Source organism: Chelon labrosus (assembly GCF_963514085.1).
Source record: "Chelon labrosus genome assembly, chromosome: 19".
Classification (NCBI taxonomy): domain Eukaryota; kingdom Metazoa; phylum Chordata; class Actinopteri; order Mugiliformes; family Mugilidae; genus Chelon; species Chelon labrosus.
Window position 1 is genome coordinate 12,143,607 of NC_140352.1, and position 22,730 is coordinate 12,166,336.

Sequence of the window (22,730 nt, forward strand, 5' to 3'; positions counted from 1 at the left end):
TTTGTACAGGAGCTACTTTATTTCTCAGATAAGAGAACATTTTTTATTTTTTTCTAGAAATCTAGGATCTGCCAGAGGGCACCTTTCTGTGACGATAGATTTCAGCAGAGGGGGCCTCAGGGGTTTAAAGGTTAGGGAACCTGTCTGCACTGTCCCAAAGGCAAACAAATTTGCTAGCCTTGAGTAAAGTCCAATGGGAATCACACAGAGCTAGGACAGAAGGGCCAGCCTGCTGACAGGAACATAATCAACAATAAAAGACAAAACACCCCAGATTCAGTGCATCATCCCCAGACGGAGATCTGGGTCTGCGATATCATGGATCTTCTCCACAGCTGGGGGGTTGAGCTGGCAGTCCATCTGCAGACCAGACACAGCAGCTACGAGGGCTTGTTCAGCCTGGCGTCCACGGTGGCAGATCTGCACACCACGTTCTTCTGCTGGTTCCCGATCTGGTTCCACCTGCGCAAGGACTCGGGGCTCAGGCTCATCTGGGTGGCGGTCATTGGAGACTGGCTCAACTTGGTCCTGAAATGGTAAACTAATCAAAAGATCTAGTCACATACAAATGGAGAGGGCTCACAGTTGTGTTTCGTGTTTCTCGGTTTCCCCCGTGACAGGGTTATGTTTGGGGAGAGACCCTACTGGTGGGTTCAGGAGACCAAGTTTTACGGCGCAGGACAAGCTCCCTCGCTGCAGCAGTTTCCCATCACATGTGAGACTGGACCAGGTAGAGTTCACGACAGACCAGGAGATCACATGACGACTCTCTTTTCTTTCCAAAGAATTCATTGATTTAGTCTGTCACAGCAGGATGATTAGATTTGGCACAGTGAACTATTAGCCTAGTTAAGTAAATCGCCAGACAATTGTTGTTGTGTGATGTTTGGCAAGAGAGCACAGCTTTCTATGAAATGATTTAAGTGGTAATAATTGGGTTATAAACTCCAGTACCTTTGGCCTTTTGTGGTGCCTTTAATTTTTTTCTCAGTGGTTTGCATTTGTCAACTGTGCAAAGCTTTAATATAATTTATGCAACCTTTGCCTTAAATTAGGAAATGCTAAGTTTAAGTCTATTCCTTGCAGGAAGCCCTTCAGGTCATGCCATGGGCGCAGCTGGTGTCTGGTATGTCATGGTGACAGCGCTGCTCTCTTTTGCAACAGAAAAACGATGCCCCCCTTTACTATACAAGTGAGTAATTCGTAATTATTTATTCCTCTGAAAACAAGCTTCTGGGAGAGGGTGTAGACTCATGATCCGGGTTTCAGATTGTTGCAGATTGTCCTGTGGTCGCTCATGCTCCTGGTATTGCTGATGGTCTGCATGTCCAGGGTCTACATGGCTGCCCACTTCCCCCACCAGGTCATTGCTGGAGTCATCACAGGTTGGTGTTGTTTTGTAAAGTTTGTCTGATTGACAAATATAGAAGCAACTGTGATATTAAAAGGCTTCTCTCAATTATAAAGTTCCACTAACATGATATATTTAGGTTGATGATAATCATCTGAACGGGACCATTCTCCCTAATCAGTATTTTAGACAAAGAGATTGCTTAGCTTAGCTTAGCATAATGTCTGGAAAGTTTAGCATGGCCTTGTCTAACAAGGACAAAACCTACCAGTACAACCCTATTGGGCTGTAACATGTAACATTAATTAGCTTTACAAATGTTGCTATGTGACTTGTTTTACCTGACATCCATTTGTGCACACAGACAAAGAGTAGTGAGTCCCCTTGGTCTTAGATGCGTCTTCACCCTCAGTCCTGGGATTCGAACTGGTGACCCTCCAGTCCCAAGGCCAGAGTTACTTCCCATTCAACTTGATTAATATCTATTATGTTTGATGGACCCTCTTCTTTTATTTATTTTTTTTGCCAGGTGTTCTGGTTGCTGAGCTGAGCTCCAAGGTGAAATGGATCTACAACGCCAGCATGAACAAGTACTTCTTCATAACCCTCTTCCTGACCTCCTTTGCCTTCGGCTTCTACCTCCTCCTCAAAGCTCTGGGTGTGGACCTGCTGTGGACCATGGCAAAAGCTCAGAAGTGGTGCATCAGGCCAGAGTGGGTCAACCTGGACTCCGCGCCCTTCGCTAGCCTCCTTCGTAACATGGGATCTCTGTTTGGCCTTGGCCTTGGGCTGCACTCGCCGCTCTTCAACAACACCAGGAAGGAGAACACAAGCACCACGTTCAAGATGGGATGTATTGTAATCTCTTTAATCCTGCTACAGTTGTTGGATGGGTGGACATTTTCCTCTGAAAACCACGTGACTTTTTATGGCCTGTCTTTCGGTAAGAGTGCAGTCGCACTTTTAATCCCAACCACTCTTGTGCCTTGGGCTCTCTACAGTATTTGCAAGGGAAAGAAAGAAGACAAAAAGTTGTAGTTTAATTTTTCTGTATCTACTAGGATTGTTTCTTCTTTTTGTTTTAGGCTCTAGGACATTTAAAGTTTCAGGAGTTTAAGTTTAATATTTTAGTGAATAGACTTATTACTGAGAGTTAGGTTATCTTCAAATGGAACTCATGAGCTTTTGTTTACCACATGAAGTCACGTAGGGTACACAAAATGCTTGGAGTTCAAGTGCCCCAACCGCTGCTAGGCAACTGTTGAGGTCTAGAAGCCACTGAGGCTAACTATTAATAAGCTAACGACCAGGTAATTTAAATTAGGGAATACAAAAGTGTATTTAAAGGACAAGGACATTGGGAATATCAATATTTTACTCATAGTTTTGTAAAACTGCAAAGAAATATTGTAATAAATGACAAAATATTAATTTATGCTGCACTTCTGCCATTTGTAAAAACATCAGCTAACATGACTTTAAGCTAACACTTAAAGCCAGATTAGCAAAACATTTGCAGTCACAAGATTAGGAATACCACAAGATGACGTGGTTCATGTTGACGTCTCTTGTTTACGCAGTAATTACCACCCATTTGAAGGCAACATGAGACTGATGTCACTCTAATGTCTAAATGTCTAAATATGACCAACTGTTAGCAACTGGTTAGCTTAGCTTAGAGTGAGTACTAGAAACTGGAAGTAACAACTAGCCTGGCTCTGTCAGGTGAAATAATGGACAAACAGGCACCTCTGAATCTCATTAATGAATATGTTACATTACATTTGTTTAATTTTTGTTTAAATAAGAGCTGGAGTAGCTATAGGCTAAACTTGTGAGCTGGCTCAGACATGACAGGGGTGTCAATTTTCATATTTCTCTCTAAAATGTCAGACTATATCACAAAATAAAATAAAAAATTGTAATGCCTGTTAGCTTCTATAAGCTGTGCTGTAACAGTGCTAATATGGTCATAATCAAATTATTATAGATTTTTGTTTTTGTTCCTAATTAGATTTAGTCATCTGTAAATGTTGCCATCTAATTTTTCTCTCAGAAAAAAATTGTCTGCACATATTACATGCCCCAGAAATATAGGCTACTCATGTAAAATAAGAAAGACTTTTATACAAACACTGTTATTCCTTAGCTAACAAATAAAACTGTTTTTTATAACAACCTGTTTTCTACAAAGAGTGGTGCTTATTTTAGAAGCGTTGAGCTGTTTTCTCAGAACGTCTCAGACTGATTAATTCTCCGGCAGGGAACAACCATTAAACATTAACCAGAGCATGCTCTCTTCACTCCCACATAGTGGCACTGCCTTTCAGCCATGCGTCTCCACCAGCGGCTCGGGGGGTCAAGGGGCAGAAAGCGTTGCAGACAACACGTGCGTTTAATGTCACACATTGTTCCGGTGACATGTCAGGGGAGTTCTGGACGCATGGTACTGAGATCAGCAGCGTTTCAAAGGTCACCATTACGACGGACTCACCTCCGTAAATTTGATAATGAGATCATAAAACAATGTTGGTAATGTATCATTGTGGGTCAGTAAGGAGTAATCTGGTCATGACCAGAGGAAATTTTCAATTAATCAATCAATCTCATGTGGGTTTCTTTTTTACTTCAAATGTAATATTCATAGTACAGAACTGTGCAGGAAGGAGCTGTGGAATTTATTCTGAAGCATAATAATGAGCTCAAACACACGACAAGAGTCAAAGAAGAAGAAGAAGAAAAAGAAAAAGATGGAGTCCTGCAGAAGATGGTTTATTAGTCCTGACCTCGACATTATGGAGTCACTTTGGGCTCCATGAAAGCCTGCTTAAAATAAATGATTTGACAAAAGGCATGAAGAATCAAACAAAGATGAAGCCTTGTGCAAAGATAAAATGTAATGAAAACTATTCACAGTATTGTTTTCTCACATTGCCTTTAATTCCTAGATAGTTTTGCACATGAACTCCACTTTTTCAAATGTGAAAACTGTCCAGAAGTCACGGTCTGATGACACAAACACCGTGGCATTGACACATTTCCCGCCTGCAAATCACAAGTCTCCTTTTATTTTTTCAACCACCTCCTCTCACTTTTATCTGTTGTAGTCGTTTCCTACGCTTATCTCCAGAAGCTATATCTATATGGCGCTGCTATATACGGGCAGGCTGCATGCGCGTGAAGGAGAGGGTGGAGGGGTCAGCGGACAGACATCCCAACTGCGTCAGGGACGTTGAGCAACTGTTGACATCAGTTCACATGCACGACGGTTGGCTCAGATTGGTTGTTTTTCCTCAGGTATAATGTGCAGGTCTAATCTTATCACCTCGGTTGCTTCAGGAAAAACAGCAACACCAAAAAAAACACAGTTTTAGTTTACATCAGTAGCGTTCATATTGTTCACATGAAAGTTTGGAGTCGTCGTGAAAGGTGATGAAATACTGCACATGGAGGGAAGTGGTGCAAAAGTTGCATCAAATGTTTTTTTATCAGTGTAGTGTATTGATCTTCCCTCGTCCTGTTTTCCAGGTTCAAAAAGGTTTCATAAGTATCTTGAGGTTCCTAATTCAGTCAAGCAAATGAGAAATGATTTCATACACATGAAAATATTTTCATTAAATGCTTTAGGCATTTACTTATTATTCTATTAAGGCATATTGCGCTGGGTGCACTTTTAAGGAGCTGCTTAAATCTCATTGTACTGTGTATAATGACAATAAAGGCTATAGAATTTATGGGAGGATTGCATATTTTTTGGGTGTATTTCTTTATTTTTAGTTTCTTAATTCAGTCTAGCAAATAAGAAATTATGATGAAAAACATTTTATTTCACCATTTAATGTTCTGTTATGGCACATTTTTAGGTGATTAGGTGATATTGAATTTTAAATGCTTTCTAAAGGTTTTTTTTTTTTTTGAATGCAAGACATTTTTTCCTGCCCTGAGTAGTGTCTGCAGGTCTTTAGACACCACACAGTCTCTGTTCCTCTATAGTTAATTTCAGCTATTTCATGCATTTTCTTAACCCTTTATTGGGCGAGGAACCATATTTGGTAACTTCCACACACATTTTAAATTGCGTTCCTGCGCCTCTCACTGAGGTTGTGAGTGAGGCATGTGGTTTTCCCCCAGCCAGTCAGTAAAGATCAAGGCAACATTTTAAAATCAGGGTAAAATGTGGTCTGCAAGGTCCACCTCTGCTTTATTAGGTACCACGAATAAGTGTCCTAATATTGTCTAATGTGATAATGTGTATGTGTCCAAAGACATGCTGGTTAGGTTAATTGGTGATTCTAAATTGGCCGTAGGTGTGAATGTGAGTGTGAATGGTTGTCTGTCTCTCTATGTTAGCCCTGCAATAGACTGGAGACCTGTCCAGGGTGTACCACGCCTCTCGCCCGATGACAGCTGGGATAGGCTCCAGCAGACCCTGCGACCCTTAACAGGAATAAGCGGGTACAGAAGATGAATGAATGAATGAATGTTGAAAATTTGAAGTATTTCAAAGAGTGTCCTATAAAGGATTTTTGACTTGACTTTATTAAATTTTGTACTTAAATTCTAAATTATTTCTCCGTATGGAATTAAAGTTAATTTGCCTTAATAAGACTTTAATTGTCTTAGGTCCCCTGAAATATTGGAAGTGTTGATGCCACAGAGAGTAGATTGAATGTTAAATCTGGTTTTCTGAAAACTTCTTAGCAGTGGGAACATTATATGCTTAATTTGAAGGTGTTGTACAGAGTAAAGTCACATCCTACTATTCATGAGTTTATTATTCATCTCGTCTGTTCTGAACGCAAGGCGCCTGAATGCTTTTATGCGCTATAGTGCCATCTGCAGGTCAAGAGGAGACATGACAAGCATGTCTCAACTCAAACTGCTGCAGTTTAACACAAACTGCACAGATGTGCATTAATTATCCTATAAGGAACACATTTAAACCAGATATATTTGGATTTGAATAGTAGTACATTGTTTTTTTTGTTTTTTTAATAATTATTCAATTCTATAGTTTGGTTTCCCCAAACTTTCATACTCAAAAAAATAAATAAAAATAAAATCAAAATCTCTTATCAAAACTTTTATTTAGCAGAGTCAATGCCTCAACATAGTAGACGCTTTGGAGACTTTTCACTGAACACCATTAAGTCTGTGGACCTAAAACCTCAACATTTATTTATTTCCACTGCATGGCGTAATGAATAAACCCCAGACAACATCTCACTTTACTTTAAGAGCTACAAATGAATACATTTCACAAAGATCCGAGGACAAAACGTTTAATTAAAATTAAAAAATACATAGCGCTTTTTGTTGTCTATCATCTATCTCGCCATTTTCTGAGAGAATATTTATGTCTTCAAAGGCTTTAAAACAAGAAAAATATTTTACAATTAAAACAAACCAGGAAAAAAAAAAAAAGTTGCATGTGTCCATCTATGAAAGCTATGTTTGTCGTACTGGGCTGAGCTGATTGTACTGAAGTAGGTGAATGTCTAAGTTGTGTAGTCCTTGGGCTACTGGAGCTCAACGGGCATGACGAGATGGGGAGACGGGGGCGGAGACGGCGGGAGGAACATCAGTACAGGGCGTCGGCGTTACTGCTTCGAGGCCTCTTGATCTTCTCGATGTTCTTCAGGATCATGTCGTGTAACGTTACCTGGACATAAACAGACAATTACCCTGTGAGCCCCGAGCAGGTATGAAATAAACTTCAGCAAATGATGATGATTAATCAATAAAGACCACGACATACGTATTGATTTCTGAGCTCAGATACTATGATCTTCAGGCTGATGTACTCCTTCTCGTCAATCTCGGTTACTGTGCGCCGATAGTCCTCCTGTTAAAAAAATAAATAAAAAATTAAAATAAGTTAATAAAACGTTAATATTCTATCTCTCTCTACATATATATCTTCTATTAGCCAGCAATTCAAACAGTGAATAGAGTTGAGAAATCATAGTGTGTGATGATGTGATTTTCGATTTGTGTTAACATGAAGTGTATTTATTTCATCAGGGTTTTTGGGTGTCTGTTGATCATTTAAACATGACTTTTAAACCTTTGGAGAAACCGGGATATGAGTCCAGGGACAGAACATGAGTCGATCTTACGTTCTGAACTTTTGTTTCTGGAAAATAATATTTTCACCACTCATCCACATGGCTTCAGAAGTGAAAATATTTCTTTCGAGTGTTGAAAACCGCTCCACATGCCATGATCACGTATGCAGAGAGATGTAACCATTGTTTTTTTACCCTCAAAATTCTTAAAACATGGGCAGTGTGAGCCTCTGGCAGCACCGCAACTATAATTATTTCAGTTTTGTTTATGAGATATCATGTTTTGTCATTCATCTTTGCAGACAGCTTAAAAAATATGGTAATGCTGATAAGGCTTCATATTTTTTTTTGCTATAAAGACAACAAGTGGTGAATTCAAGAAGAAGTAAAACTCAGCTTTGTGTTGGAACTACGAATAAAACCTGGGGACACTAGTTGCTGATTTAATCCAAAATTGATCCTCAAATAAAAAGTGAATTTTAAAAGTTACATATTGTGTTTTCAGTTTCTTACATCACCCCTCTTAGTCTTTTTTTTTTTTTTTTTAAAACCCTCTTTCTTCTAAAGGGCTTTAAAGGGCTGCTATACACGTTGGAAACCACCAGGTGTCACTGTGCTCACTCACGAAAAACCACAAAAACCTAAAATCTTTATCTTGTAAGACAGACCAACTTCCCAGCCTGCACATGTTTCGTGGTGGAAATTTAGTCTGCAGTCTCTCCGTTAGGATATGCTGCAGCATAAATGTTTGTGGTGATGTACACAAGAGCAACCGCACCACATGGTCATCTACGTCATCTGAGAGCCATGGAGTTGAATTTGTTTACAGCAAAATGTCTCTCGGTGGTTGGAGGACTATTCAATTGCGTGCAGAGGTTTTCTTTTTCCTCTGTATTGGTTGAAACACCCCATAATTAAATCCAAATAGCTTGCTACAACAGACTAAAAGGCCTCCTAAGGCTTTATCTGACACCAACTCCCACAACGAATATTGAATAGACTACTTTTCTACTTTATGATATACTTGACTTACCACATGAGGATATTTAGCTATTTTTGAAACCAGCTTTGCTCTTGTGATGTAGTATCTAGAAGTAAACAAGACAAACAGAAGAATTTTTTTTTACAATTTCAAAGACACACACATTTTCACGCCTCACATCGTTATGATTTCTACGAACCTTGATATCTGGTCAAGGTAAGACGCTGCCTCCCCTTCAACCGTTCGGAGTTCGGCTACCGTCTCCTCCTGGATCGACACTCCGAAGTTGTTGCCGTCCTCTATCCTGGGGATGAGCAGCTGAACCCACATTTTAACCTGAGGAAAGAAAGACATGTTGCTGAGAAAAGAAGAGAGCAACATATGGACGGCCAGGAGTCAAGTCGACCCTGGCAGTGAATATCTTGTGAAGATGATGTTATATTTTTCTACATGTCTTCATCCATATTTTACACATTTCCAGCTGTAATGCCACACTTAGTGGTCTTAAGTGTTGCAGCCAAATCCCATCCAAGATAAAATAATCCAGCTGATGACTTAAAGACATCATAAACATTACTTACTGTGTTACATTTCTCTATGAGCGTCCTGATCTCTGGCTTGACCTTTTCAATAAGCTCAACAAGGTTCCCGTTGCTCTTCATCATCCCACCAGGCATGACGAACACCTTGGTGCCACTCACTGGGAGACAGAAGAAGCAGAGGAACATGTAAGAGAAAGAAATTATAATTCAAACTTACAGGTCAGGCAGAGTTGGGCAGCTAAACGTTCGTTTTGCACAGCACTTACCCATATCCTCTCCGCCTCCATCCTCAAGCTTTCGCTTTTTGGCATTTTGCTGTGGAAAGACGCAGCAGGATTAAGTGTCATGTCTAAGCTCTGCTGCTTTAAGTATTGAGGAACGCTTCACTTTGCAAACAGAACCTTACCCCCTCTAGTCCGTCGTGGAGGTTTGAGAGCAAGATGGGGTCGGGCACCGTCAGGTTTATCTCCGAGTGGATCTCCTTCAGTTCGGTGATGTTTATGCTGGGATCCTGCACAGCAAACGCATGATTAGTTTTCACTTGGCAAAATATGTCATAAGACTTTCTAAGAAAAACTTTGGTTGATATTTTGCCAAACAAACTACATATATACATATTTTTATCGTGTCAGTAAAGTATGCCTCCTTAATATTTTTGGGTGTAATAGACCAGAGTGGGCAGAGTCCAACTGTTTACATGGACGCTGATTAATATTATGTAATAAGATACACTGTAATATGGTTATTAGAAGCTAATATTCACAACACCCCTCTCAGTCTCCTTTGAAAACTCCTTCTGATCGAGTCAGTCTGTTCTGAGGCGGTTACATAAGGCATTTTTATTGCGATGAGCCATTTTCCTCTTATTGGTGGAACACCAGTGTCCATGTAAACACAGGAAATGACAAGACTCTTGTTTTGGCATTGACTGATGTTATTATTTCAGTGTCATGATTCAATCGGAAAAAAAAAACAATCCAAATATTATATATGAAATTGTATATTGAGTGTATTGTGTATTGAGTTGGATGAAACAAATAACTTACCTTGAGAAAGTGATCAAGCTCCAGTAATTTCTTTGGGAAAAAGTTTGCGACTAGATCCTCTGCCTGCAAGCAAATCAGACACATTTAAGTGGAGTCACGTTTTAAAACTAAACACCAGTGACAGCCGTGAAAGCATAATAATAATAATAATACATTTTTTACTACTTACTTCTGAGGTGATACGTTCCCTGAAAGCATCAACCTGCGAACACACACACGCACAACAGTCCAAGCATTAGTCCCGAGTATTGTTCTGGGTAAACGTGGTCTCTTCCTTGCATTTCGATAGAAATCAGGATGAGCCATTGTGGTCTAAATTATCGCCACGGGCTCTGTAAAGTAAACCGATGCGTCTGTGTGTGAGATAAAAGCTTTAAGGTAAGATAAGTTGACGCCTGCAGCTTGTTGGGTTAGCCAGCTTGGTAGCCTGAGGCCCGCATTCTCACATGTGCTCTTCCGACAATAACTGATAATTACACACAGAGCGTTGTTCACATAAGCTTACAGCGTCCCCAGTGAAGCGTAACGTCACTGTGACACAGCACCTGTAGGAAGGTTGGACAGGTGTATTGTGGCAGGCGGGAAAAAAGCCGGTAAGCCGCCGATAGCTGCTATTAGCACTGGCCTTATCAGTGCTCTCACATCATGCTACAAAGTGTGGCTAACATGCTAGCAAGCAAATAGCAACAACAACACGTCATATAACCTTAGAATGAGTATCCAAAGGACAAGCCTCACCTTAGTTTTAATTTCATTGTCCACCTTGAGGAGTGAAGACATCTTATGTAATCTAATATGCAGAGAGCGATTGTCCCGACAACATTAAATTCACTGACAAACGTGTGGCTTACTACTTGTCAGCCACACTTGTGAGCTTAAAGATGACGTCGTCAACGCGCGACCGGCAAAAGGCGCTGCTCCGAGTGCGCTTGCGCGAAACGTCACCGTATTTTTTCGAGACGCAGCTGACGATGTAAACAAGAAAAGACAGTCGAGGGCAACAGGGATCAAACAGGCCGGTGTCACCTCAAATGATAGCCCGCTTATGCCCGTAGGTGGCCGACATGGGGCTCCCCGTCACGATTAAAGTCAACTTCCGGGGGAACGTGAAGCGATTTCTGGCCCAGGATTTGGACAAACTGGAGTGGGAATCCGTTGAAGCCTGGGTAAGCTGCTAGCAGAGCGCGTTGGCTAAACGCTGGCGCAGTTTGGTGGAGAAAAAAAAAAAAGCAGGCCCAGACATGGCCTAGACACGTAAACAATAGAGCACCTGAAGGACAGACGGTACCGTTGCGACAAAATATGTACACGTGAAGCTAATCTTTAAGCTAACTTAGCGTGTCTCGGGAAAAGACACCGAGAGAGGACAACGAGCGCTTTAAGGTTACTGCGTTTTTTTTTTTTTGTCGAGGTATATTTCTCAGCCACCCTGCCATGATTGATGTTTTCGCGACACACGTGAGAAAACAAACCGCTGATTCAATGAGAAAGTGTCTGCTGTGGATTTCACCTCGACCACCTTTGTGTTTCAGATCAAAGCGTCATTTGGGATCAACCACTTCCAAGTTAAATACTTTGACGAGGACAACGAAGAGGTAGGAGGCTCGTTGTGTACAAATGGGGTTTTGTGTGTTTTTAAATGGCTGGATGAGGGTCGTGTTTATGTTTTGACTGATTTTAATATCATCTATTTATTCGTATTTCATTTACTTTTTTCAGATTTGCATAAACAGTCAAGGTGAGTAATTTTTTCCCTCATAAAAATAAGTTAATCATTCACTAAGAAATTCCCTGTTTCATTGCGCAATATGAAAATGCTAATCCTACTATTATTATGACTGTTTATTTCCCCCCAGATGAATATGAAGAAGCCATCAAGGTACTGTCAAACGTAACAAAACGCCACACAGATTATTTTGAGAGGACCTAAACACACTGCAAACATGTTATTATCCCAGTGTAGCAGCATTCTCACAGCTGTAGAAGAACAAAAGACAGCTCTGTACCAGTACATACACTGACTCATTGAATATGCATACATGTGCAGGTGTTTGCCTTTTGTACGTTGTCGTGTCAGCCTCCAGCGCAGTGTGCTTCATGCTAATTTCAGAGCGCAGAGAAGCAGGGGAACCAGTTGCACATGAACGTGTACAAGATGAAAGGGCAGGCCTGTGGAGGCCCGCTGAAGACGGAGGTGAAGGAGCTGAAGGGCGACCTCCGGCCGGCTCCTCCTTACCCATCCCGGGTCAAAACGGTGGACAAAGGCACGCAGGTCACCCCAGAGCGCGAAGCTGTAAGGAAACTGTTGACTCTCCTCTCCCCTTGGACCCGCTTTATTTTTGCATTTTAAGTGTTTATAGCTCGCTAAGTCACGTGTAAGGTTTTTGAAATAATTTGAATGTTGCCTCAGATCAGTTAAAGATCGTGAGGAACTCTACTATAACAGCTGACCGCATGTAAATAAGAAGAATTCAGTTCAGCTCTGAATTCTGCCTTGTACTGATGCAAGTGTGATTTTGATACAGGTTGCAGTAAAGGACAAGGCGAGCAAACCAGAAGATGAGCCCCCTCCCATGTGGTTTAGATCGTACATGGAGAAAGTAAGTTTCATTTGGAATCAGTAAAGCAACAACTCAGAATTTGGATTTTTAATTAGAATCTCCTTTGTGTTTCTCTTGTACTGAATTAAATAATTTTTCGCAGTTTAAGGATGAGGTTGTAAAAGAAGTAGTGGAAAGGATGTGCAGCGACTTTTCTGGCCAGTGTTGTACCCACAAATCCTCTGATGGCCCCCTTGAGGCCATCGGGGCAAGTGGTGGCACTGTGGGACCCAGGCCGGGCCCCTCCACCTCGAATGGATCCCTTGGCTACACCCCAAACTGCAGCAGCTGCAACAAACTCACCTCGGAGGGAGCCTACAAATGCAGGTAGGCATGAAATACATCCTAACGTGGTGCTTTTGGCATTTTCTTGCATAGTTGCTGTTCCTAAGTGTTGCTCTGAGTGTGTCCACACTGATGCCTTCGATGCTTTTCCTCTCTAGTGTGTGCCCGTCCTGCATCCTGTGTGAGTTGTGCAGACATAGCCATGACCCCAGCCACAACCTCGTGAGAACCAAGACACCTCTCTCCATCCCTGAGCACGGAATGTCAGGAGAGTTAAGGTACACCTCCAAAACTGATGTTGAATTCAACTACTTCTTGAAGCTGATAGATATTTGTACGTACAACTGTGCTAGGCCCTTTTTGCTCTCACTTCTTCTACGTTAATGCAGGAAAACATGAATATAAATGCACAAGGCAGGATTGCAAATCATTCTCTAGCAGCTAGATAACTGTCATTCATGAATTTATGGGTGGGGATGTGTCTTGTTTTTGGAAAATAAACTTTTGATAGTCAACAAATAGGTGTTCCTGATGACATTTCAAACCAGGTTCCCAAGGCGAGGAGACAGGACAGTGCGCAAGGCCGAGCGACAGCGCCTCAAAGCTGAAAGAAGGCAGCTAAGAGCCGAAGTGAAGGAAATCAAGAAGAAACTGAGACTGGAGAAGAGGGGGCTGCAGTGGAGTGGGCCCTCTACCTCAGGCAGAGCCAACCTGACAAACATGACCTCAGCGTCCACCCAGGTCCCAGCCCTGCCCCCTCCTGCTGCCTCAGAAACAGCCTCAGGTCCAGCCCCAGCCCAAGGTCCCATCCCTGCCCCGGTCCCTGATCCCCAGGCCTCCAGTCCAGAGTAAGCGCCACCTCGGAAGGGCGTCCGACAGTGCTGGGTACCTCGAACCCAGCATGGATGCAAAAAAGTCATTTTTTTCCAAGAAAAGAAATCAAAATATGCCATCTTTGTAATCTAGTCTGTATGAGTGTGTCGCTGGCTGCTCTGGGGTGGTGGAAAATGTTGGAACTACCTCAATGTGAAAACTGCTGCTGCTGCTTCATAGATTTTCTAAGAAAATTGCTTTTGAGCTGCAAAAAAAATCTGGGGTCCTGCTTTTTTGATTCGTAGAGAACAAAAGAGATGGGTATTATAAGAAACCAGGGCTATTTTCAACAATGCTCTGTACACTTGAAACTAGGGGTCCTGGGGTCTCGCACACGTCCTTGGTGCCCACTATGGCTGCCTTGTTTCTGGATGAAAATCTGCCTGACGGCACCCGTCTGGATCCTGGCACCAAGTTCATCAAATACTGGAAGATGAGGAACTCGGGCACTATCAGCTGGACCTCAGAGACTAAGGTACCCCTCCCACTCGCCGAGAGGACAGGCCCCACTCTCTATGCCCCCCTGCTTCACTTCCACTTTGAGTCTCCACTCAACTCATTGCCTCTTCTTATCCTCTAACACCAGCTAAGATTTCTTTGCCAGTCTAATAGCACTAATGGCCTTTTTGTCTGAGATGTTTATCATTTTAAATCAGTTGAATCTGTGTTGTGCTTTAAGTTTTTAAGTCTTTGTCATTGTTCGAATGTCTGTGAGCGTGGCTCTCACTTGAGCGCGTGCGTGTTTTCCGTTTCGTGACCTTGGTTGCATGCTGTCGTCTTTGTGCCTTTTCGCATGTGTATTCCTATTTTGTGTTTTGTGTATGTGTGTACGTGCACCCAGCTAGTGTTCATGTGGGGAAACCTTGGCTTGGCGTCAGAGGAGAAGAGGGAGGTGCCCGTGCCCCTGCTGCTGCCCGGCCAAGTGGGAGTGGTCAGTGTGGCCTTTGTCGCTCCCGTGATGGAGGGGACGTACACCTCCCACTGGCGGCTGGCGCACTGCGGCTGCCAGTTCGGCCCGCGCGTGTGGTGCAGCATCGTGGTCGACCCCGGCGACGCCCGCAACGCACTGGGGCACCAGAGCAAACCGCCGGCAAGTCTGCAAAACCAGTGACACGCTGCACAGCTGCTACCGATTCAGTTCACACATTCTGTTTTTTTCTTCTTTAACAGTCTAGTGACCAGTCACAGAAAAACAACCATGAACCATTTTATACACTGTATAATCATTAAAAAAAAAATGCTGTCTGTTTCCGGATCCAAAAATATATATAGTTTTTATATCACAGCAAATAATTAAAAGATGAATCTATAGTTGCAACCCTTAATTATTTGAAATTAAAAGATCGTCCAGGCTAAAAGTAGAAAAAATAAATAATGCAAGCGAAGGGGTTTAAATTTAAAGATGCCGATAATGCTTGAATCTGGAGAAACCTTTTACAAATCCTTTTCACTATTACAGGAATGTTTGTCATGATTTTACAATATCAATTAAACCCTAAAGTCACAAATAAGACCAGTAGAAATTTCTGTGCGCGAAAAAATGAGGATTTACGTCAAAATAAGAGATGCGTCGCAGTCTTGATGTAAATGTAAATGTCTGAGTGATCACCGGTTTGTCGTACTAACGGTGCCGTTCTTGTTTGTGCTTTAGAAGGAGGAGGTGAAGCCGGTGGAGAAGGAGAGGGAGGTAAGGCCCCGGGTCAGCATCCCAGACCTGTCGGTGGACCTCCACCATGACGACTACTACTTCCCCTCAGTCGACCTGCTTACTGCACAGGTGCACACTCGGATAGCTCATTTGAGAGAAAGTATGCTGGAGGTGGAGTAGTGGACCGGTGTTCATAATCTCTGATCTGCTCCGTCTGTTTAGGATCTGCTGTCATTTGAGTTGCTGGATATAAATATTGTGCAGGAGTTGGAAAAGGTTCCTAACAATACTCCCGCGGGTGAGGAAGATTTTTAAACATTTAACATTTTCTTTGAGACAATTTTGTGTGTGTATCCTTTGCTTCTCCGCTCTTTAACACCTTTTACTTCCAAACATTTATTTTGGCAGCATCAAGTACGTAAATGTCGTGTCCGCTCTGCTTCATTTCTAGATTTGACACCTTGCATATCTCCTCTCCCCCACGATGCACCAGTGTTGGAAAAGAACATCACTTCGCAGATAAAGGAGGACACACAGGTCGCAGGAGTCAAAACACTTTTTGGTGAGTTAGTCATAGTTATTATACAGCAATCAGCCACAACATTATGACCACTGACAGGAGAAGAGAATGACCGTACCACCCACCTAGACCAGACCAGGCACCCCCAACCCATGGCAATGACACTCCTTGATGGCAGCAGCCATCCCCAGCAGGATGCAGCCTGACACAGGCACACACACAAAAATGGTTCAGGAACAACTTAAAATACACGAAGAACAAATTTACTAGATCATAAACTGATCAAGTATCTGTGGGATGATCCACAGAGGCCCCTCCCCTCCACCCATAGGACCCAAAGGCCCCCCACTAACAACATTATGTTGCCAGACACCACAGGACACCCTCAGAAGGCCCATGTCCATTCACTGATGAGTCACAACTGTTTTGGAGGCACAAGGGAGATCTACATCTACACAATACTAGGAAGGTGGTCATAATGTTATGCTATGTTAATGTTATCCAGTCCATCCAAGAATTAGACTAAGAGCTGTGAAGTTAGAAAGAATCTTGAGGCCAGCAGCACCAGGATACGTTACTAGCAATTGTTGAGCTGTGTGTTAGATTGCATTGTGGGTAATTTAGGTATCATTATTTGAATGATGAAGGAAGAAGTTGAAGATATTTTTTATCTTCTAACTGAGAGCATTACACTCTTGTCTTATATTTTCCAAGGAGTTAAACTGAGGCAGCAGACGGAGGTGTCGGAGCCTGTGACCCAGGAGGAAGAGAGGGAGGAGGAAATCAGCGGAGCTCAGTTCCTCTGTGAGACGCTCATCCGCTCCCTCACTTTGGAGGAAGCCCCCGACCACCGACCCCTGCGCAGGGCCTCGCACAGCAGCCACAAACCACAGCGTGAGGAGCCTCTGTGAACGCTGAACTTTGACTACACTGCACAGTTTTGTTATTAAAATGATCGACTCTTTCTTCTTGAAACCGTTTCCAGTTGTTTCCCGGGGTCCAAGCTTCTGCTTGGAGACAACAGTCGAGGCTGAGGACTCAGAGAGGCCCCAAGAGGGAAATAAAGAGATCTGTGCCGTTAGACTCGAGAGTTCAGCTCTGCCTGAGAACACGGGTCTCAACCAGATCACCCTGGAGCGAGAGACGGGGCCAGGTGAAAGAAGAACTATGTATTTTAATTTTACAGAGCCTCGCCTGCAATATCTGGAATCTCATTTTGGTGTTTTTTTTTTTGTTCTCCCACTCTCAAGTTCTTATGCTGGAACCAGAGAATGAAAACCTGCATCTCCGCTCACATCACACTAATGAGGACAATGACGTCTTGCACGCAACGCAAAACATGAAGGATGATCAGGAAGAGAAAGAGGAGGGCGGAGCCAAAGGAGAAGACTGGGATGAGGTGAGGATTGAATCTTTTGAATCTTTTTCTTTTGAAAATAATTTTTAAAAAAAAGCTGCAAGTTTCTCCTTGTACTGATGAAGTTAAAATGAGATTATTTTGAATTTATAAAGACAACATGTAAGCATCTAACCCTAACCCTAACCCTCTGAGTTCAGATTAACTGACGGGCAAAAGAAATGTGCCTAAAATAAAAGCCTGAATTCTGTTCACCTCAGTGGGAATGACGTTTGTAAATGTCCCCGTCTCCTCCTGCGTCTCAGGTCAGCAGCCAGACCTCCTCAGTCTCCTCCTGTGATGATTACATCATCGTCCTCCCAGACTGCTTTGACACCAGCCGGCCTCTGGGGGAGTCCATGTACAGCTCAGCCATGTCGCAGCCTGACTCTGCTGCTGCTGCTGCTGCTGCTGCTGCTGCTGCTGAAACCGAAACCTCAGCCGACCCAGAGCAGGAGCAAGAGGAGGACTCCATCGTGGAGCCGGTTAGGGCGGCAGCACCGCTGACGGAGGGGCAGACAGATGTGGATGCTGCCGAGGAGTCGCTGGAGAACACCTGGCCTCCGCCTGCCCCTCCCATCAACAGCACCGTGAACCAGATGCTCTGCGCCTCCCAGACTCTGGACGCCGTGACGCTCACCCCTGAGGTGGTGCCGCCGCCTGTCCTGCCTAACCCACCGCTGCCCCCACCGGCCCTCTACTCACCAAGGTTAGATGGGGGCTCGGTCAAATGATCCCTGAGTAGTTCAGAAATGTCTTAACACACACATAACGACATTTCCTTTTTAATAAATATTTCCACTGCTGCAGCCTTCAGGGGTTTAATTCTTGGTGCTCTGCGTTAAAGGTCTGAGGCACTGTACTTGGCAGAGGATCCCAGTCCTCCGGCCTGTGATCCGTATGAGCCACCCCAGCCATGTGTCCACCTAAATGGTGAGTTTTACCATCAACGGTACAATACAGTCCTAGATCTAAAGTTAAACGTTGACCTGAATTAAGAGTTTTCATTCTTCAGTCCATTGTAAGAAGATGGGAAGTAAGATATCACGCAAGTTTTCAGAATACATTACCTCAGCATCTTCAGCACAAGACTCTGTTCCTCCTCTCATACGTGTTTTCATTTGTTATTTCCTTTCATTTTCTGCAGTGTCATCTGGTCTGTCGAGATCAGCAGGCTCAGCATCCAGTGCCTTTGAGACGTATAATCCCAGACCCGGCAACGCGCTGCTGCCAAGGTGCAATACAACAAAGTGTGCAACCTAATATGTCCACCTGTTTGTTGTGCGGGAGGTTCTGCTGCTTAGTTTCCTATTTTGTGTTGATTGCAACGTTAAAAGACTACTACTGCTGCAGAACTCAGTGTAACCACAGCGCTGTGTCTGTGTTAGGGGCCAAGGAGGCATCACAGAGGGACTTGTCAAGGGGGCCCTCTCTGTGGCAGCATCTGCTTATAAGGCTCTCTTCACTGGACCAAACTGTTCAATACAGGTAGATTACACTGCAGTGTGCAAATGACTTAGATGAATGATGAATCTCTCTGGTGCTAAATACAAGCGCTTTGCAGCGATACTGTATGTAAAGGTAAAGAGAAAGGTAACTCTCTTAATGAGAGCAGAACCAAACTAAATTTGCTCAATGATTTTCCAAAAAAGGCACTAAAAGTTTTGATAGTACTTAAAGTGGCTATAAACAAGATACTGCTAGATCTTAGCACAAGGAAACTGTAAAGTAATGCCGTTGTCCAGACAACAAAACGTACAAATCCCTATCAAATTATGCTAGGGCATTAGCTTCAATGTTAAATACACGCTACATGCAACTTTAAATCATTATGTAGTTTAGAACAGTCTTGAAGAATGGAAAACGATTAATGAAACAGAAAAAAGTTCTGGTGTGTGTGCACAGTCAGGCACAGTGCAGTTTATCACTGTGTCCAGTCAAGCTATCAATAAAATTGAAACTCGTATATCTCACATGAGCCACGCCACGCTACGCTGCATCCAACGCGATAAGTGTTATTATACGCGATAAAAGAAAAACATTCGGGTAGCGGTTAATTCTTACAGACTTCGTACGTGTGCTTCAGTTTGGCAGGTTCAGCTTAAAATTACTTTCAGGAATGCACATGTGATTTATAGTGGAGAGGAAGGTAAGATTAGGATAGGAGAGGGAGAGGGTGAAATCTTTTTTGTGTGTAAAGCGTCCTTTAGGTTTGGTTATAGGAGAAGGTGAAAGTAAGATTTTGGTCTATTCTGTTTCTAAAGCGTGATGGTGCAGTCCTCCACATAGGGTTAGGGTCTAAGGCACCTGGTCTGACTAAATTCTGTCTATGGCAAATTAATATGAATGAAAAGATGACTCATTCTCTTTACTATGAAAGTTAAAAAGGTGAATATTAGTAGTTAAAGGGAGAATCTCACTCCCATCCTTTCTGCAGAGAGTTGACTCCTCACTACACAACTTTATAGGGTCATAGGTTTGCAGTATTCACGGCTGTAAAATAAATAAATAATAAATTCCACTTTTATAACTGACTCCTCATCATGACATAAAGGTAAAAACAGTTTTGATTGTTAAACAGATTGGTGAAGCTGTGTCAGAGTTATAAAAGAAATTTGGACTTGTGGTTTTCTTTGAAAGCATCAGAATGGGCGTGACACAGTACGCCTCAGAGAGACCTCTTTTTCTTCTAACATTCACCCCAGCCTCTCTCATCGTTCCTGAGCCTCCCCGTTAACCTCGTTCATCTCACGCTCCTTGTTTTCCAGCGAGGCATCGACCCCGCCGCCAGGCAGGACCCTTCCATGATGGCCATGCTCCTGGAGATGGGCTTCAGAGACCAGCGGCTCAACCAGCAGCTGCTGAGGAAGCACGGCTACAGCTTGCTGCACACCGTCAACGAGCTGGTGCAGATGGCCGAGGACGGCCAGAACGGAGCCGCCGACGCTCGGCGCTGAGGGAGGGGGAAAGCTAAGGAGGGGGGGAGGGAGGCAACTGTAAGGCCGCTAAAAATAACGGAAGAGTCGTAAGAAGGAATCGAGGCGACTTTAAAACATAATGTAAAGAGTATAATTAGAGAACAACCTGTGTAACCAGGTGCTGGATTATTTTGAGTTATTTAAAATGGAGAAAAACTATTTATGATTGATTTGAATCATTTATTTGGACCAATAGGACGACAATAATAATAATAAAAAAACATTAAAATGAAATAGGAGTTCTTGATTATTAGAGATAGGTGAACATTCATGAATGGCTTCTCCTGCCTTTAATTTAGCTTCACCATTACACACGTGTAAATTATTATGGATTATGACTTTGTTTACCGGGGCTTTATGTCAAAATGAGCAGGTGTGTATTTCCGCTCTTCATCTTTAGTGTTTGTGTGGCTGTTGTAGCTGCTTCCTCGGCACTGAATAGTCTGGATTCTAACCACAAATTAAAGTTTGTTGAATGTCCTTAAAACATAGAAAATGTGCTGAACAGCCGGCTCTCGCGTACGGCGGCGCTATCGGAGCAGCGTGGATCTTCGTGGGTGTGCGAAGGGTCAGAGTGCAGTAACGAGAAACAGATATTTAAGACTTTTTCCTCGATCATCGTAGTGAAATCTGCCTAACAATGCAATCCTTTTTCTGAATCAGAGTACTGTTATTTTAGACGTTGACATGTGGAATGTATACAAAACCGTCTGGGCGGATCACCGCTCAGACGTTCAGATGTTTTCTACGGCTTTTTAGGAGACACCTGCATGACAGGTAGAGGCTTTAGAGATGAGTCGTGTTCTCGTGGTCTTAGCACAGTCACTGGAAAATGTCCGCTCTGCGTCATATTTTATCGACCCCCTCCCCCGCCTGCCTGCCTGCCTGCCTGCATTTTGTCCTCATTTAACCACCAGCTGAAACCATTAATTCAGTACAATACAATACATTCCTCGATCTCATAGTGGAACCAAGTCTGTTTGATTTTGTTGCCTTTTACAAAAAGATGATCATTAGTTTACTGAAACATTTGTGAGTTGACCTTCTTGCGTGTGTCAGGATTTAAGTTAATGTGTACGCCTTTATTTTTATGTTTTTGAATGATTTCCTCCTTGTGTGTGTGTGTGTGATTGAGGTATTTTGATCCATTACTACTTATTACATTTCTGATTGTCCATGTTTTATGGAACCACGATCCAGACAATAATTCTGAACATATCTACAACGCTTGTCAAACTATTCTTCTGAAACAGAGTGTATTTGTACATTAAATACCCGTCTGTCAATCCGCCAATAAACTATTTGCACACCTTCCTTGCCTCTCTGTTAATGGAATATCTCAAAATATAGGTCAAGCAATACTGTGCACCTTTTTCTGTTGTTGATACGCTACATTATGGAAAAGGTTAACCATGTGATGTCGGAAGTACAGAGGTTACTATGTGTTGATTATACTGTGTTTATGGCAACCTTTAAACAGCCTTTTTATGCTTCAGAGTTGGATTACTGAGTGCGTTGAGGATTTAGGGGCCAATATCCAATTCAGAGGTCCATATGGTGTCATTCTTTATTTGCTCATTCATTTTGGAATGACACTTCTTACTGAATTACACAATATATGACTGAAAATATAAGTTTTAAGATTTATAATTAATTTTGAATTCTGGAAATTTGCTGTCTCGTCAAAAAGTGTGGAGGAGATTGATACCACTGTAATTGTTTTGTGTGGTAAAATTAAAAGCATATATGACATCCAGTTAGCTTAGCTTTTACCTAAAAGCAAAATACTGTCCCACAAGCCAGACTAACTTCCCCGTCCAGTCCAACCTTTGTGGCGTTGGACTGGAACTGGAACCGAATATGGAGCAAGATTGTTTGGTTGGGATTTATGTGGTGACGGACGGAAGACTAACAACGATGTAGTTCTACATGTCATCTGAGCGCCAACAAAATGGCTCTGATTGATGGTAAGACTATTCAACTGCGTGCAGAGGTATTTTTCTGTATCAGTTGACACGCACCACATAAATCCAAATGCTGTGTTATAGACTCATACTTATTTGAGCCTGGCTATTGTATCTCTCGACCCTAGTCCCAAACTAGAAAGACTGATCAGAATCCATGTCTGTGTTTTGGCCCCAAGAACCTCGAGCCTCAATCTCAAGAGATAAATCTTTGTGGAACATTACAAGGTGTGTGTGACTAAAATCAGCTGCTGAGAGAAACACCTTAAGCAGGAAAACATGATCCTGCTAGATGTGCCCTTAGCAAAAAGTAGTATACTTGAAGTTCATTTTATTAAGTGTACTTGAGTATAAGTATAAGTATAGTAAGTATACTACAGACCATGTACTTGTAGTGTAGAAAGTATACTAATTTAATACTTCTTCCGGCTAAATTGGAACGTTTTAAGTATATAAAAGTATACTTTAAGTCTACTT

General features: G+C 42.5%; 3 protein-coding genes across 3 annotated transcripts; 2 read left to right on the plus strand and 1 right to left on the minus strand.

Moving 5' to 3' along the window:
• The first annotated feature begins 312 nt into the window (after window positions 1-312).
• Window positions 313-3,026, plus strand: g6pc1a.1 (glucose-6-phosphatase catalytic subunit 1a, tandem duplicate 1). Its single transcript, XM_084566924.1, has 5 exons — window positions 313-536; window positions 621-730; window positions 1,087-1,192; window positions 1,270-1,385; window positions 1,881-3,026. Exons 1-5 carry the CDS (start codon window positions 319-321, stop codon window positions 2,387-2,389), a joined length of 1,059 nt encoding a protein of 352 aa, XP_084423050.1. The 5' UTR covers window positions 313-318; the 3' UTR covers window positions 2,390-3,026.
• Window positions 3,027-6,619: 3,593 nt separating this feature from the next.
• psme3 (proteasome activator subunit 3) lies at window positions 6,620-10,878 on the minus strand. Its single transcript, XM_084568030.1, has 10 exons — window positions 10,728-10,878; window positions 10,159-10,191; window positions 9,990-10,052; window positions 9,350-9,454; window positions 9,210-9,258; window positions 8,983-9,101; window positions 8,601-8,737; window positions 8,453-8,507; window positions 7,110-7,196; window positions 6,620-7,013 (listed from the first exon to the last, which is right to left on the minus strand). The coding sequence occupies exons 1-10, from the start codon at window positions 10,767-10,769 to the stop codon at window positions 6,933-6,935; spliced, it is 771 nt and encodes a 256-aa protein (XP_084424156.1). The 5' UTR covers window positions 10,770-10,878; the 3' UTR covers window positions 6,620-6,932.
• Window positions 10,879-10,941: 63 nt separating this feature from the next.
• On the plus strand, window positions 10,942-21,601 carry nbr1a (NBR1 autophagy cargo receptor a). Its single transcript, XM_084568028.1, has 22 exons — window positions 10,942-11,155; window positions 11,522-11,584; window positions 11,709-11,727; window positions 11,846-11,868; window positions 12,100-12,282; window positions 12,515-12,589; window positions 12,693-12,916; window positions 13,033-13,152; window positions 13,423-13,722; window positions 14,063-14,222; window positions 14,589-14,837; window positions 15,399-15,524; window positions 15,618-15,693; window positions 15,847-15,957; window positions 16,630-16,809; window positions 16,901-17,068; window positions 17,166-17,314; window positions 17,578-18,020; window positions 18,159-18,244; window positions 18,459-18,546; window positions 18,700-18,799; window positions 20,080-21,601. Exons 1-22 carry the CDS (start codon window positions 11,054-11,056, stop codon window positions 20,266-20,268), a joined length of 3,234 nt encoding a protein of 1,077 aa, XP_084424154.1. The 5' UTR covers window positions 10,942-11,053; the 3' UTR covers window positions 20,269-21,601.
• Window positions 21,602-22,730: the final 1,129 nt, after the last annotated feature.